The 16,280-nt window shown below is 41.1% G+C and overlaps 1 protein-coding gene across 2 annotated transcripts; it reads right to left on the bottom strand.

The window, feature by feature from the left end:
- Positions 1–9,074: 9,074 nt before the first annotated feature.
- On the bottom strand, positions 9,075–13,464 carry LSM8 (LSM8 homolog, U6 small nuclear RNA associated). Of its 2 annotated transcripts, XM_063396739.1 has the most exons (4): positions 13,348–13,464; positions 12,457–12,497; positions 10,965–11,092; positions 9,075–9,333 (listed from the first exon to the last, which is right to left on the bottom strand). In XM_063396739.1, exons 1-4 carry the CDS (start codon positions 13,376–13,378, stop codon positions 9,243–9,245), a joined length of 291 nt encoding a protein of 96 aa, XP_063252809.1. In that variant the 5' UTR covers positions 13,379–13,464; the 3' UTR covers positions 9,075–9,242. The 2 variants fall into 2 exon arrangements, with proteins under 2 accessions (XP_063252809.1, XP_063252808.1); XM_063396738.1 differs by lacking the exon at positions 13,348–13,464 and having other exon boundaries at positions 12,457–13,337.
- Positions 13,465–16,280: the final 2,816 nt, after the last annotated feature.

Below are 16,280 nucleotides of genomic sequence, written 5' to 3'. Positions count from 1 at the left end.
AGCTTCGGTCAGCTGTCAAAGACAGGAACATCCTACCGGTGGGGGTGCTGACCCAGCTGTACCCTGAAAAAGTGTTAGGGAATTTCTCCAGCCTGCTTTCAGGACTGTGTAGCAGCTCTCCACCCAGAAAGCAGAAGGCTTCTGGGCCTTCACTTTTGCTTGTCGTTGGGACAAATGGGGACATGTTTCAAAGGGTGTTTGTAGCAGGCTGCGTGCTGCCGCTTGGTGGGTGGAGCAGCGGAACAGAGTCAGTGTAGGCAGGGGGTGCAGGGCTAAGGAGAAATCCACTCCTTCTCATGAAGGTCCATCTCCAGTGTCCCAGGGAGGATGCTCGGGGATCTCAGAGGGGCTAAGGCAGTCAGGGGAGGCTGCTGAGGCCTGAGAGACAGGAAATACCTGCCTGGTCCTCAAGAAGGACAAGACAGAGGAGCTGGGGAACTACAGGCCAATCAGCCTCATCTCGCTGCCTGCGAAGGTGCTGGAGTACATTCTCCTGGAATGCCAATTTTGAAGATGGTAGGGACAAAAATGTGATGGGGAGGAATTGGCACAGGTTTGTAAAGTGGACAATAATGCCATGCCAATCTGGTAGCCACCTATGATTATGTGAGTAATAGTCTTTGGTAATGCTTTCTTTAGCTTGCACTGTAACAGTGACATTTAATTTTTGGAACTTCCTGATTACTTTTCCAAGGAAAACAACTGTGTTTCTTAATTTCCTTGCTAAGGTATTTCAGAAACCCTTGCAGATCAATGGCTGCAAGACAATTACTAGATTTTGTAATACGGTTGTACAGAATATATAACTCTGTTTCAGGAAATCTCATTATACCAGTTGCCTTTTCCTCACAACAAATGATGTAAGAAGTTTTCTGGGTTTTTCAGTCTTCAAAATCTTCCACTGAACTGTAGCCACAAAACATAATTAGTTTTTCATTGTTATTTGTTAGCAGAATAGTGGCTTGAACAATTGATTAAAGGCAGTTTGAACAGTGCTGTTAGAACCCTCACATATCCACTCAGTGAACCTTGACCTCTGAAATACCCAGGATCTGCTTATAATTCACTGACCTCTGCAGTTCCAGCTGCCTCATCAATGCTTTGCAGAGAGAATATTACTCTGGTATCCTGTCAGCAGACTGACCAACCCTTTTAGAGGTACTTCTCACCACCCTTACCTGGATATAGACATAAACCACCTGTTAATTAACCCAAACAAGCTACAAGTTCCTTTTGCATGGAAAAGCCAACAGTAAATGCTGCTTTATTGCTGGCTTTTGATGAGAAGTGAAGGTTATTGACTGCTGGACAAAGCAAACTGAAAGCCAGTGTTAACATCTAGCATATCAGTAAGGGAAAGTCTAGTCAGTTCTTTAACTTGAAAGATATTTGTTCTCTTGTTCAGCAGTGAAAAACCCGTTCTCAAAAGGTGATGGCTGATTCTTGGGGCTTGTTGAAAACAACACCCTGAAAGTGGTGTGCTACCCCATTACATGACAATGGGGTTACTCTTGACCCCAAAACTCCTCAAATTGTTTTATGCTGTCTATAAATTTCCAGAGTTGCAGGACTGTAGTCTGGGAATGCACCAATATTTCCAAGAAGCTGGGTTTTAAAACCTGGTTAATTTCTTGGTATCTGCAGTAGAGCCAAGCCTTCTTCCATTAAGAAAAAGACGTATTTGGGGTGAGGGTTTAATGTTTACCCATCGTTTTTGGGCAAAGAAGCAGTTACTTTAAACATGGGCTGAATTTAATCTTCTCTTCTAAATGACTCTATTGCTTTCTAAACAAAATCCTGCAGCTTAATTTTGCCATCTGGCATCTAAGTCACTGTGAGAAAAACCAACTTTCATTTTGAACACAGAAGACAAGATATGTCGATGTTCTGGGTATGCAGTCAGGAACAAACAGATAAAAATACGTACCACAAGGGAAGAGAAATTGCTCACTGGCTTTTGTAACTCACCTGTACTTCTCCATGTCTGGATTATCTTCACTGATCAGGCCTTTTCGGGTCCTGTAGTAGAAGCTTTGTCATCTTAGAAGTTTCTTGCTTCATTAAGTCACTAAGGCTCAGGTGGCCCATGGCAGAGAGCATGGAAACTTCAGTACTTTCAGTACTTTCATAACTCATGCTCAGCTGCTTAAAGGCCCAAGAGAATGGGGGGCATTGCTCAGGCACACCTGTGTATTGAAGGGTGGCATTAGCAATAGGATAGCCTGGTAATTCCCTTTGAGCTAAGGACCATTTCGCTGCCATCTGCACTTTGCTGTTGAAACTCAGAAAATGTGTAATTAGAACCAAACTCAAAACTATTGACACATACAGTGTAGTTATAAAACGCTGTAAGTGTCTTATCCATAAATGTAATGGATACATACAAACATATTGTTTGTCTTACTGCTTTCTGCATTGGCTGGACTTTCTTAAAATGGTGAAATCAGAAGTTGCAGCATAAAACTCAAAATTACTTGATGGATGTTATAAATGATGCATAAATTAGTCTCTAGACAAATCAGGAAGCTGTCCCCTTCACCTACATAATGATCATCACTTAAATTATAACAATCACTCTGTCCCATTTCTTATCAGAGACCGTTTCCACTTGGATCCTGACAATTTTAATTGAATATGAACTGATGACTTTTCACAGAAGCTGTCTTGAAAATCAGAAGAGCAATTCCAGAGTGTAATCCTACCTTATTATAATTACACAAAATAATCTTAAGCCTTTCTTTTCAAAGTCCTTGACCATTTGCACTTCCTAGATTTAAGCTGGACTTACGCCTGACTCTTGTATCCAGGATGAGTTAGGACAACCTGTAGAAGAAACACGGCAAAAAGCAAGAAGGCTCTTTCCGTTCAGCACTGATGAGCACACACGTTCATGGATTTTGCACTTGCTCTTTTATCGTGGAAATCATTCCACACGCTCCCACTGCTAATGACCCGATTGTTAGGAGAAAGGCTGGCCCCAGTCCTACTGACTGTTTACATCCTAATGTGCTGGTTTTTAAATCTGTTTCCAAAATGGCTGAGGTTCTATTGTCTGATATTTCCTCCACAGCATCACACATTTTCAATCAGCATCAGCTCCTTAGCCATAATCACTTCCTGCCTTGGCTTCTGTTCAGTCTTGTAACTCAGTGCAAAACAGAACTGTGTACGTGTGGTCTGAATGCATGAAATGGTAGAGGTGAGGTGGTATTTGGGTGGCAGTTGGCAAGAAATGGTTCTATTAATTGGAAATGCTACAAACCAAACTTGAAACAGTTATAGCTAGCTAGGGGGTTTATTGCTGCATGCACACTGCTTTGAATCCAAGCTTGACAACCTGTCCCCATATCCAAGGATTCTATATCACACACATGTTCGTCAGTGTGAATGCTGCAGAGCCCAGCCATCACCACCAGCAGCTCCGGCCAGTTTGCAGAAACATGTCAGCATTCATGTGCGTACAGGTTTCCATCTGTGTCATAAGCAGAGTTGAAGGCTGAAAATTACACAAGTGAGAAATGTAAGTACAAAAATACAAAGCACTAACCATAATTAAAAAGTAACATTTTAGGATAGGAAGTTTTCATATAAAATTCCAATGCCTTAAAATATTTCTAAGTAGAAAATGTTTTCTCACAATTTCTCAGTATTTCTTGTAAGACGAATGATTTATACAGATACAATAACTGTATCTGTGTTTAAGAGAATTTCGCTACAATGACCACTGCTGTAAAGCCCAACTTTGTTTACATTCAACAGGTTTCCATCCTAGTTATTTCTAATTTTTATGTAGTATTAGAGTACTTCGGATCCAGCTTCTTCAATTTCTCCCCCTGAATAAACCATTTCCATTTCTACATAGAGCACTGTAATCATCACTGCTGGATTTGACACTAAAGATAAAATAAACCTAGAGCATAAAACAAGATGGCAGGAAAGCCATTAAAGAGGTTTTGGCACACAAAAGCAGTACATGCACATGTGCTTGTGCTCCCTAAAGTGATGAAAGCCTTTCATCTAAAAGTGCAAGTGGCAGGAAAGAAGTTGAGCACTGAGTGAAGCTTTTTGGCATCCGGCGGCACTGGTACTGATGTAAGGCTGAAGGGCAGCAGCACATTGTTCCAAGCAAGTTCCAGAGCTTCTGGAACAGGCTGAAAGGCTCCAGGAAGGAGCATTACCAATCATCTAAGTCCTGCTTTTAGGGCTAGCAAGCAGGTTTTGGCAAAAATCTAAGTGCTTTTGTGTTTTCAGCTTTGATTTTCACCTGCGTCAGTGAAGCTTTTATTTCCTTCAGGGAAAATGCCACTGTGGTAAGAAATATCAGCATTTCTGCCATTACTGTAAAAATTGCAGGGAAAAAAGTCCCCTGAAAAGGACCCTAAGGCAAAATATAGCATGCTGAGAGAGGCTATCAGGAACAGGATTTCCAGAACAAATACCTGTCTCTTTGCTATCTTCTGTCTTGTATTTTTAACCTAGATCTGGTACAAGTTTTACCTCCCTCATCTCAAGAATCTTGAACTTCTGGCACATCTGGGTTTCATAGGTATTTGTCCAGGAATACCTGATACTTCAAGTTATAATGCCTTATTATTTAAGCAACAGAGAAGCTAAAACTAATTGATATGATACAGTTTTTTCTGGCTACTGCAAGTTCCACTTAATCCACCAAATTATTTTCATTATTCTTACAAGCTGTAGTTCACACAGTTGGAAAGCAAAATAAGAATCCATTCGTAAAAGTTAGTAGAGTAGCATACACAGGTGCCACAAATGTATCATAGACCAAATATAACTCTCAAACACATCTTGGTGTTTTAACTGGCATAAACATGACCTAGTATTTGTCATGTTAATGATGGAATAAATTAAATCCTTTCATACCAATGCATGGAGAACACAACCCTGTTATTTAAGGATAAATTCTGTATTAATCTGCAGAATAAAATTCTTAGCAGAGTGCAGCAGCATGCAGCAGAGGCTAATTGGTGGAATTACATTGCCACGGGTACAAAACACCTACTCAGGCACACAGATCTGGTACATTTGCTCATTTGCTATGAAAATGTTATGGCCATGAGATAAATACTATTGACCTGCCCTTTATCTTCAGTCCTAGCACAGAGTGTTTGATGTGTATCTCAGCTGTTTACTTATAAAATGGATTGAAGAATAAACATTACCTCCAGGGCTAAGGACAACAGGCTACAGTTGATAGCAAAGGTCAAGTTGTACAGAAATTGTGCACTGCTGGATCCTCAAAAGAGTATCCATGTTCTTTCAATCCAGTACAGCCAGTAACCTGCTTGTAGGCCACGCAATATTTGAAACATTTTGATTGCAAGTATGTGAAAGGGACATGGAGGTACTTAATGTGAACTGCAATTAGAGAAATTGCCCTTGGACCACAGAAGGCAGTTTCTGTGTTCATGCACACCAAATTAATTTACTTATTCTCTTTATAAAACAGCTTGTTCATTTCACTGGAGGAATTCTTTTCCACTTCTAGTCAACAATTGTCCTTTCACTTCAAGATCTCTATTAACCAAACAAAAGGAGGAAATGACCAACCTATGACAATGCAGGAAATTTAATGGCATATAACAATTACCTCCAATTCAGCATTACTTCCTTTTGGCCTTAGTATCACGTTTCTCTGCCCTTCTCATTTTTGTATCGTATACTTATTACTCTGCAAGGACTCACTGGATTTTAATGAGTATCACCCGTTACTTACTGATTCTTTAACCTAGGCTCGTTGCAGGAAGCCAGCTTCAGGAAAAAGAAATTTGTGATTTCAGCAGGGCTCTTCACGTACCCCATGGAATCAGCTGACAGTCATAAGGCACCAGCAGTCAAAATTCATAGGGAGCCCCTTCAGTTCCAAAAAGAAAGTTACTCTTTTTTTGTTAAGAGTACTTTTCTCTCCATGAAAAATAAAGGCTTTTTGCAGACAATACTACTTATCTCCCAGGAGAAATTTGCTTTGCCACATCTCTGCAATCAGTGTTAAACAGGATAACCTTCAACCCAGCCTGCCAGCACACAGCAATCAACATACCCCTGCTGAATACAGAACTATTATCTGTGGTGCTCTTCTCTCATTCCATCTACTCCTCTTTCACACCTCTTCAGCAGCTGAGTTTTCTTCTCAAAAATTCAGCTCTACTTTATTTGCTCTGTTGTATGTTTTTACTAACTTCAATGTGCTTGCAGCACTGGAGTTACCCCAGTGTGAACACACATACACAGGCTTTACACAGTCTGAGCTTCCACCCTACTCTTCCTCTAGGGACTAACACTCTCTTCACAATCACTAATACTATGCCATCACTCTATGTCCGCTTTGTGGTTCCAATCCCATTGATTTTCCCATATTTCTTCATTTGTGAAAATAAATGAGACATAAATTACTCTCATTGGTGATCTGTTTCTTAGCCTAGACTGTGCTATAGGCTTGATTCAATGAAAATACTCTTTCAGACTGGTTGTAATTCAACTTCATGCATGAAATATTGTTTTACTGATTTCTCTGCAACATATACTTACAAGTACCTAGTTAGTCACTACAGCTTAGAGTCCCTCAAAGTTCACAAAGCTTTAATTGTATCTTACAATTTTTAAAAGAATTATCAAATCCTAGATTTGATTTCAACAAATACCTTCTGACTTAGTCTCCTGGCTTTGATCCATTCACCATTACATCTGGAAGAGGTTTTGGTCAAATCCAGACCAAAGCCCGTGATGTCAAATTGAAAGAAATGCTGGGAGCAGAAATTGAAACAAAACATGAGCGTAAGCCAAAAATCACATCTCTGAAAATCTTCACATTGCTGCTAAGCAGGAAAGTAAGCAACCTCCATGGTGTCAATTTTAAGATTTTAGGTAGCATTCTGCTTCTGAGCACACTCCATCTTGACAGAGGTGGAAACAATCCCAAGCAGACCTGAGCTGGCCATCCTTTGCCTATCTCATCACAGAACAGTCAATTTTACAATCAACTGCATATCATCAACCCACCTGGGCTTTGTGCAGTTAGTTTTTATCAGGATCCTTTTTAAAAGGGAGTTTATCTTTCTCAGTAATCACTTGGAGAGTGCCCTAGGTTTAGGTCAGCCTGTAAGTACAGACACGTTTTCCTCAAGCTGTAACTCCCCACCACCCTACACACACAGGTTCACAGGCTCCGATAAGAAAATGCAACTGAGGTCACCCACTTGAAGGAAAAAAGACAGGGTGAGCAATCTGTGTTTTAAATACCTTACTCTGTGAAAATATCACCTTCCAGATTTCCAGCTTCAACTACTGGAATTCTCATCTGGTCAGTTCCTTGATTTTACTGATCAATTCCACTGCCATTGTTCCACAGCTTTGCTCTGAGACCAGCACTTCAGGGTCAGAGAAAGCAGTTTCAACTCACATCAGCAGCTTGTATTTTCAATCCTCAAACAAACACAGGACCCAGGAGTTGCATTGTAAATGATGTGTTTCAGATAGATGGTCTCTGTATCCACTAGCATTCCATGATTAATCTTCAAACATAATTTCTCAGCTATAAGACAACGTATTTCCACAGTTTTTCCAGTGCTTTTAGACATACTCAATCCATGCATTTCAACTATAACTCTTCTTAAACATCCAACAATAAGTAATGCATTAAAAATCTGCTCATCCTGACTCCACTCTTTGCCTCTGCTTTTTTTGCTGAGCTCTAAAATACCTAATTTAATAATCTGCTTTTCTTTATCAGTACAGTAATTCAGTTCCTATACTTTCTTTTCTCTTGTGTGGCTATCAGCATTTCAGTAGCAAAAAGGCTTTTTTGTTGACTGTTTAATGAAACTGATTCTCTTGACATAATGAATTACAGCCAGTTAGTACTGATTTCTGGTAATCACAGGAAAGCCCTAATTTGACTTATTCAATGTCTGCTCAGCAATTCCCAGAAGAAATGTGGACAGAGCACAACACATTACTAGATCACAAGATGGATAAAGGCAAAAAAGGGTTTGCTGGGCTTCACCAAGAACAATCTTAGAAAACAGGCTGGAAGCTACAAGAATTGAGAGACACATTTTATGAAGAACCAATATTTTCACTTCAACGTATTTTTTTTCCAAAAATGAACTTGCAAGGAAAAGTACCAAATCCCACTTAATATTAAGATCAGTATAAAACCCCTGAATAAGCACATTAAAACTCCTTTTTTGTTTGACAGCACATTTATATACAGGGGAAAAATACTGGACCTGTGGGACATTGGAGACTAACAAAACCAGCTTTGTTCAAGAGAACAGACTTCTTCATGCTGATGTGGCCTTAAACACATTATACTACACAGAGCTTGTCCCACTTGGCTGTGGCTGGTGTATAAGAGGTCAATATGTGATCATTGTTACATAGGATCCTTATATTCAATATAAAGGCAAATTTCTTTCAAAATAAATAATTTACCTACCTAAAGTAATTCTGTGTCTTCTAAACCACATTCTAAGACAACGCTTACACATTAGCAAACACACAATTCTCTTTCTGTAGATCTTAGCCAAATGTTGAGCAACACGAGAGCTGCTGAAAGGTGAAGATAAGAGAATGAGTTGGTCTGGAATTGAATGGGCTTCAAATAAATGCATTGGATTTTTTGTTCCTGCTCAAAGTCTGTTTCTCCAATTTGTCTGCCGGGATTAAGGCATTACAAACTCCTGCACCTCCAGTATAATCTTGGGGAACAACTCTGATACCACAAAAAAAAGTATTATGTGCATAAGTCATTAATTTGGCTGTAAGAGCTTTTAGCATTCTTCCTTTCTACACTACACACATACACAAAAAAATTACAAAGAACAGTTTTCTACTTACAGCCACAACTACATTTAGAGATGGTTAAACGGACTGTTACACATCTACCTTCAAATAATCCTGAGTTAACATGAAAAACCTTGGTTTACCTTTAGGAATGAGATCTTATTTTAAGAACAAGGTATATTTATGCAGTATCAGGACCATCAGTGATACTGATTGCATTTCCCAGTGAAATTATGCAGCATGAAACCCCGAAAGAAATCCAATGAAAGTATTTTTAGCAAAATGTAGAAACTTTAATTTACATGCAAAACTACAACATATTCATAATAAAAAACTGTTGACTAAACAAATTAAACACAATTTTTAAGAACTGTCCACATTGCTAAATAGGTCTGTACAACCAAAGATTTACAAAGTCCCTGTGCATTTTTATCTTTTCAGTGCACAACCGAGTTTAAAGGTTCTGCTCGAATATTCCCCAAGTCAAGAGCTGAATCTGTCTCTTCATCAATTTCACCAATCACAGCACTGCAATTAGAAAAAAAGATCAGGTTATTATTTGTTGAAATCAAATCACACAGTTCTAAAACAGAAGCTGTATTTTATCTTCTAACAATAGCAACCCTTACTTGCTGTTGAACTGTACCAACAACTTCTGACTGACGCTGTTTATTCCATGAAAGTTTTTAGTGATGCACACTGGAATGCTCAAAGTCTTTGTACCATGACTGTTTCTTTCCTTTTATTTTTTAACAGCTTCCTTATTTCATGAGAGTCCCCTATTTTGAAGTTATTGTTACTTAGCTGTTCATTCTTTTTACTTCTTCCTATAAGGATGCTGAATTTCAGCATGTTGAAGAATTGCATGAGTACAGAATTATTACTTGTAATAAATATATTTGAGTTTGTTAAGATTGCAAAAAAATTATATTTCACGGAAGCATATTTAGAATTTGAGTAATGTGGCTGTATGATGATGCCTTTCACCATACATTTCAACTGTGTGATGAAACAGTGAAGCAGTAAACCATTATTTGCTGTTTTATACACATTTTTACTACCTGAATGAAAAGCTACTGGTAGAGTGACATGCATAGTCCCACCTATGTACATGTGTCAAATTACTTTTTCTTAAAAGTTTAAGTTGAAAGTGATGAAAATATTCAGAATGATCCACTTTCTCAACGATGTTAGATAAATGCACCTAGATATCAATTTAAGCCTTGGCATTTTGTTGTACAGAAGTATCCATTAGAATTAGAAGATGAAAACTCCTATCCATGTTCATGTGTTGGTCACTGCAACATACTCTTTCTCCAGCTGTGATAAAAAACTAATCTTACTTTTGCCATCAGTTTCAGAATGCTGCTGCAAAAGCACTCTTCCTAGCTGGCCCACTAACCAGGCCTTCTTTTGCACTTCTCTTGTAATCCTCCCATGGGTTTGGCACACCAGCTACTTTTCTCTGCACTGCACTCAAGGAGCTCTCACTCTTATTTTGTAAGGGAATTTTACATCAAATACCAACTCATACATTTGACAAGTCACTACACTGGCTTCAACATTTGCTACACTGTCAAGTCAAAAACTTGATTTTCCAGATTATAAAGTGCTCTCTGTGAACATCTGCTCTAAAGAAAAAAAAAAAACCAACCTGTTGGAAGTCAACTTCGTATACCAGACTGCTGACTTTTTGCACTTAAGTTCTATCTCATTTTTTAGTGATTATTCTATCTTTTCCTTCATCATCTCTCAGCCTGTCCTCCTAGGAGAGATGCTCCAGCCCTCAGATCATCTTCATTCTCAACATTACAAGACAATCACTTCTGTAAAAGAAGTGTAGATGTCTGCTATTTAACACAGAATCACAGTCATTTGTTTGGAAAGACCTGCAAGATCAAGTCCAACCATTAACCTAGCACTGCCAAGTCCACCACTAAACCATATCCCCAAGTGTCACTTCTACACATCTTTCTAATGCCTTCAGGGATGGTGACTCAGCTTTGACAACACTTTCCGTGCTACCCACAAAGACACACGGTGCCTGGGGCTATCAAGATTTATAAAGATTATGGATCTATAAATACACACACAAACACACGTGTGCACACACACAAAGTTTGTATGAAAAGATTTAAACAAGAGCATGCTATACTTACACGTTATCACCTCGTACAATGTATAAGCCCAGCACCACTTGCTCAACTCCTTGTGAAGAACTGAACACTCGTTCATGGCTTTCATCCAGAATCAAGTTTATGGTCTGATCAAAACCTTTCAGTGTTCCCTGAAGAAAAAACACAAAAAAAAGCACACTCCCATTGCCCTTAAAATTTCTCCTCTTTGCTGCCAAGCATATCTTAAACAGAGTGGCAAAATAAAAGTACTAGAAAAGAGGTGTTCTACTCAGGTTTTATTGTTTGGCTTAAACACGAACTGCTAAAGAATGAAATTTTAAAAGCAATAACCAATTTAAGAGAAGCACACGTATTACTGTGTGCTCATGCTAAAAGACACAATAAGCTTAAGCATTAAAAAAGTAAATTTTTCACCTTATCAATGAAGTTCCTCTAGACAACTAATTTTACTATTTCTACACTGTTTTTTTGTATGGGCGTTTCCAGAAATTAAATATATTATTACATAAAATAAAGAACAGAAAAGTTGGATTCCTGTGGTCAACAATACTGAAACCATTCCTAACAAGCAATTTTAAGTGGTATCTCTTTGACGGCAATTACCTTGAGTTTACTAAATTATTTTAAAGAGATAAATTAAAAAATACAGGATTTTGTGGCACTTAGGTCATGTTTGAAAAACTGATAACACAAATTTACCATCACTAGTTGATGAAGAAATTCAAACTCACCTAAAACAGCCCTTCAGACAGTTGTAATATGATTTATATCATCTAGCAATGAATCATATATACACATTCCAATCTTCATTGATAGGAAGTATCTCGTAGCACAAGCACAAAGTTTACCAGACTGACTTCAGCCAAGCAGATTTGGTGAAGCCAACAGATTTCTGTTTTCTCTTTCCAGAGGCTGCATAAAGCTAAGTACAGACAGATACTATCCTCCTGCAACAATCATACTATTAAGTTACGCTGAAGACACAAAAGAATAAAAGATGGGGGGAAGTGATGCAAGAAAAAAACGCAAAACACATGAGCAATAAAACCAAAACTATTATACAGTCTAATATATTAAAAGTTGGCCTGTCCTCGGGTTTTGAGGTATAAACAGAAGCCCACAACAATTCTCCTGCTAATGTTTTTCTACAGCCACAGGGAAGAAACGGTTTTAGCATGAAAGCTGAAGCTCTTACAGAACAAAGCAGACATTTTAGATGGAACTAAATTACTGAACAGAGGAGGAATGCTTTTTTTATGCATTTCCACAGGACATCATTCGACAAAAAGACCAAAGCATCTGCACACAGAAATTTATCAGTGGAAAAAGCTGACATGACATGTAAGAAACAGTAAGTGTTCATAAAAGTCCCTTTTTAAGCTTTATGGCAATTATTCTGTACTACATAATTTAGTAGTGTGAATATGTGAGAGTATCCTAACAGAGCTTCTTTATTGCCACAATGGAAAGGCTTTATGGGGGAAAATAAAATGTTAAAAAATATAAGTCTTACCACAATCATTCTTCCATCAGAAGTAATTACTGCAACAGTACCTGGTATTTCATTAAGGAAACATTTAGTCATATCTGAAATAGAACCATTAGCATTTTCTGAAACATTCATAGGTAATACAGGTTTTATGAGCCTTTTAGAGCCTAAAAAGCCTATCAGCACTTCTTTTAAACCAGCATGGCTGACAATATGGTATTTTTCATTAACATCTCCTTGGAAGTTTCTCTTCACCCAACCATAGACAGTCATATACAAACATGAAAAGCTTTAAAAACAGCATAAAGATTTAAGCTCACCTCTCTTCCCATTCCTAACTGCACTACCTCAGAATTGAAACAACGGTTTCATCAGCACTTTAAATCCTTAAAGAACAGCTCTGCAGTGGTGATCTCGAGGCTAGCATTCTGCATCCCTTCCTTCTGAAGATTTGATTATGCCAATTCGATGATCATATACTCATCATCTTGACTAATTCTGGGTTATTAGTTTCCTGTTTGTGAATAAAACTGAGAATGCCCATGAGTTACACGGAGCAGAAAAAAACTAGCACCGAAAGCGTTGCAAGAACCCCAGCGCACGGGTTTTGAGCAAGTGATGCGAAGCTGCTATCTAAACACATATTAACAGCCCTTTAAGGAAGCAGGCCCACCGCGAATCTGGCTCATCACGGGCAAAGTTCAGCTCGGCAGCACTGGCTGCTGCAGGGGACACTATTCTCCGGGTACCCTCCGGCCTGCCAGGCCGATCTCCCGTAAGGAGAAACCCATGCCGCCAACAGGGACGGGCCCATGCACCAGAACCGCGCTGCCGCGAGCAGGCCCAGCGTCAGGGCCCCGCTCAGGAGGGGGGGCCGGCAGCCGCCCCCGTGCCGCGACTCCCGGCGGAGGATACGGTTGATGTAGTTCTCCAGCGCGGAGGTCATGGCGGCCGACTCTCACCACGGGGCGCCGCCACGTCCGGCGCGCGCCACTGACGCGCGGGCCAGCGCGCAGGCTCAGAGCCCGGGGGCGGGGCGGGCTGGGCGGCGTGCGCGGGGAGCGCGCATGCGCTGGGGGCAGGAAGGGGCAAGATGGTGCGAGAGGGCCGTACCAAGGAGCGATCGGCCAGAGCCGCGCGGGGGGGGGGTGCTGCTCCCCCCCCGCGGCACATGGCACCGCCCGCAGGGACGGCCGGGAGGGGCGACCGGGGGAGTGGTGGAGCGGAGAGGTGCGGTGCGGTGCAGAAGGGTTCATTCCCTGCAGCCAAGAGGCGGGCCTCAGGGACTTGCTGCCTCGTGTAGCGGTTCTCTTCTCAGTGGCCGCAGGCAAAGAGCTGAGGTCAAAGGGTCATTGCCCACTTGGGGACCAGTGACTCGTGGTGCCCCTCCAGGGGCCGGTACTGGGGCCAACACTGCTCATCTTTATAGGTAACATGGACAGTGGGATTGAGTTCACTCACATCAAAATTGCTGATGACACCAAGCTGTGTGGTGCCATCAACATGCTGGAGGGAAAAAGGATGCCATCCAGAGGGATCTGGATAGGCTTGAGAGATGGCCCCATGTGAATCTCATGAAGTTCAACAAGGCCAAGTGCAAGGTCATACACCTGGTTCAGGGCAGTCCCAGACACACCTACACCTGAGTGGACAGGTGATTGAGAGCAGCCTTGCAGAGAAAGACCTGGGGGATGATGGTTGATGAAAAACTCAACATGACCCAGCAGCATGCACTCACAGCTCAGAAAGCCAACCATACCCTGGGCTGCATCAAAAGCACTGTGGGCAGCAGGTCAAGAAAATTGATTGTCCCCCTCTCCTCTTGTGAGACCCTACGTGTATCACAGGATCTCCCAGCAGAAGGAAGACATGGAACTGTTGGAGCAAGTCTGGAGGGCCATAAAGTTGATAAGAGGACTGGAGCACCTTCCTCATGAAGACAGGGTGGCAACTGGGAATGTTCAGCCTGGAGAAGAGAAGGTTGGATGGAGACCTCATAGCAACCTTCCAGTATCCAAAGGGGGTCTCAAGGGAAGCCAGAGAGTGACTCTCTTTCAGGAACTGCAGTGACAGGACAATGAGTAATGGGTACAAACTGAAAGAGGGGAAATTTAAGCTAGATATTCAGAAGAAATTATTTACTGTGAGGGTGGAGAAATACTGGAATAAGTTTGTCCAGGGAGGCTGTGGATACCCCAACCCTGGCAGTGTTCAAGGTCAGGTTGGGTAAGGCCTTGAGCAGCCTGGTCTCATGAAAGGTGTCCCTGCCTATTGCCGGAGAGGTTGGGATTAGATGACCTTTAAGATCCCTTCCAACCTGTAAATTCATATGAGTCTTGCTAGTATGGGAGCCATGTAATCCTCACTTGGTTTCCTGTGGGCTGCCAGTGTGAGGTGGGCAGGAAGGAGGCATGACTGCTGCCCTTCCACACAGCCACCAGGTCCCACACAGCTGCTTGCTCATTTCCCAGTCACTGGGATGGGGGAAGGAATTGGGAGGATAAAAGCTGGAAAACTCCTGAGTTACGATAAGGACAGTTTAATAGGGAAAGCAAAAGCTGTGCACACAAGCAAAGCAAAGCAAGGAATTAAGTCACTGTTTCCTATGAGCAGGCAGGTATTCCGCCATCTCCAGGAATGCAGAGCCCCATCACATGCAACAGTGACCTGCAAAATCAAATGCCATCGCTCTGAACATACCCCCTTTCTCCTTCCCCCCACTTTATGTACAGAGTGGATGCCATATGGTATAGAATACACCTTTGGTCCGTTTGGGTCACCTGTCCCTGCTGTGTCTCCTCCTAACCTCCCAGTTTAGATTGTCCCTGTCAGTACTAGTCCAATTTCCTTTTGTTTCAGTAAAAGAGACTAATTGGCAAGAGGTCCAAACTAGGACTGAGTGTCCAGCCTGTGGTCCAATTTCTGCAGGGAATACAGTTTCTGGAAAGGAGAATGCTATTGTTTATTCTTATAGCGTACCAATTGTTTTCTTGCACACTACAGCCATCTCAAACACAGGGAAAGCAAAATTATTTTTTTAAGGCAAATTAGCCAGAAAAAAAAAAAATAGATGTTCTTTGGCACCTCTGAAGGTACCTACACCACAGTCGTCTCTGAAGAATTTGTCTAATGGCTCAGCCTTCATCAGAAACATGACAAGAGATGTCAGAGAACAAAATACTTTTGGAATTGGTCATTACATAATTCTCATCCTCTTAAGCTTTTATTATAAGAAGCTTAACAACTGCCATTAACAGTTATACCAGGACTGCAATAATTATTCTGTGTTTCATGTAAGAGGTTAAAGGGGTTGGGGGGGTGGGGGAGGTGACATTTTCCTTTTCATGCTGTTCTTTCTCTCTGTGAAAAGAATTCTCAAAGGACAAGAACATGAGTTCATTTAGATACAAAGATATAGGATGAAATCTTAAAATACTTGCAGGACATTGCCACAATACCTGATGCCAAGGATATCTGATTCATCTGTTTATATTAAGAGTGTCCCTGAAAACCAGAGAAGGGCGTTTAAAAAAACTATTTCAGAAAGGAGAATTAAAACGCAAAGGGTAAGGCCAGATTCCCGAAGTCCGGTGCCCAGGCTTGGCTAAACCTTAAAAAAGTGCTTAAAAACCGTTAGCATCCTCAGTATAAAGGAACTCTGAAAAGGGAATTCCTGGCTTCATCTGTTCTTAGGCTCTTCCTGAGGGCAGGCGGCTCGGCCCTTCTCACAGCCCTAACCGAGGTTCGGCGTTCTGCTTGAACCCACCACTGCTCCTACTCTCGTTGTACAAAACACCGCCACACACAGAGGAAAGGGAGAACTCGAATTTAAACTCGTATCTTTGGGG

Source organism: Prinia subflava, chromosome 4 (assembly GCF_021018805.1).
Source record: "Prinia subflava isolate CZ2003 ecotype Zambia chromosome 4, Cam_Psub_1.2, whole genome shotgun sequence".
Classification (NCBI taxonomy): Eukaryota; Metazoa; Chordata; class Aves; order Passeriformes; family Cisticolidae; genus Prinia; species Prinia subflava.
This window is presented reverse-complemented; position numbering and strand designations above follow the sequence as displayed.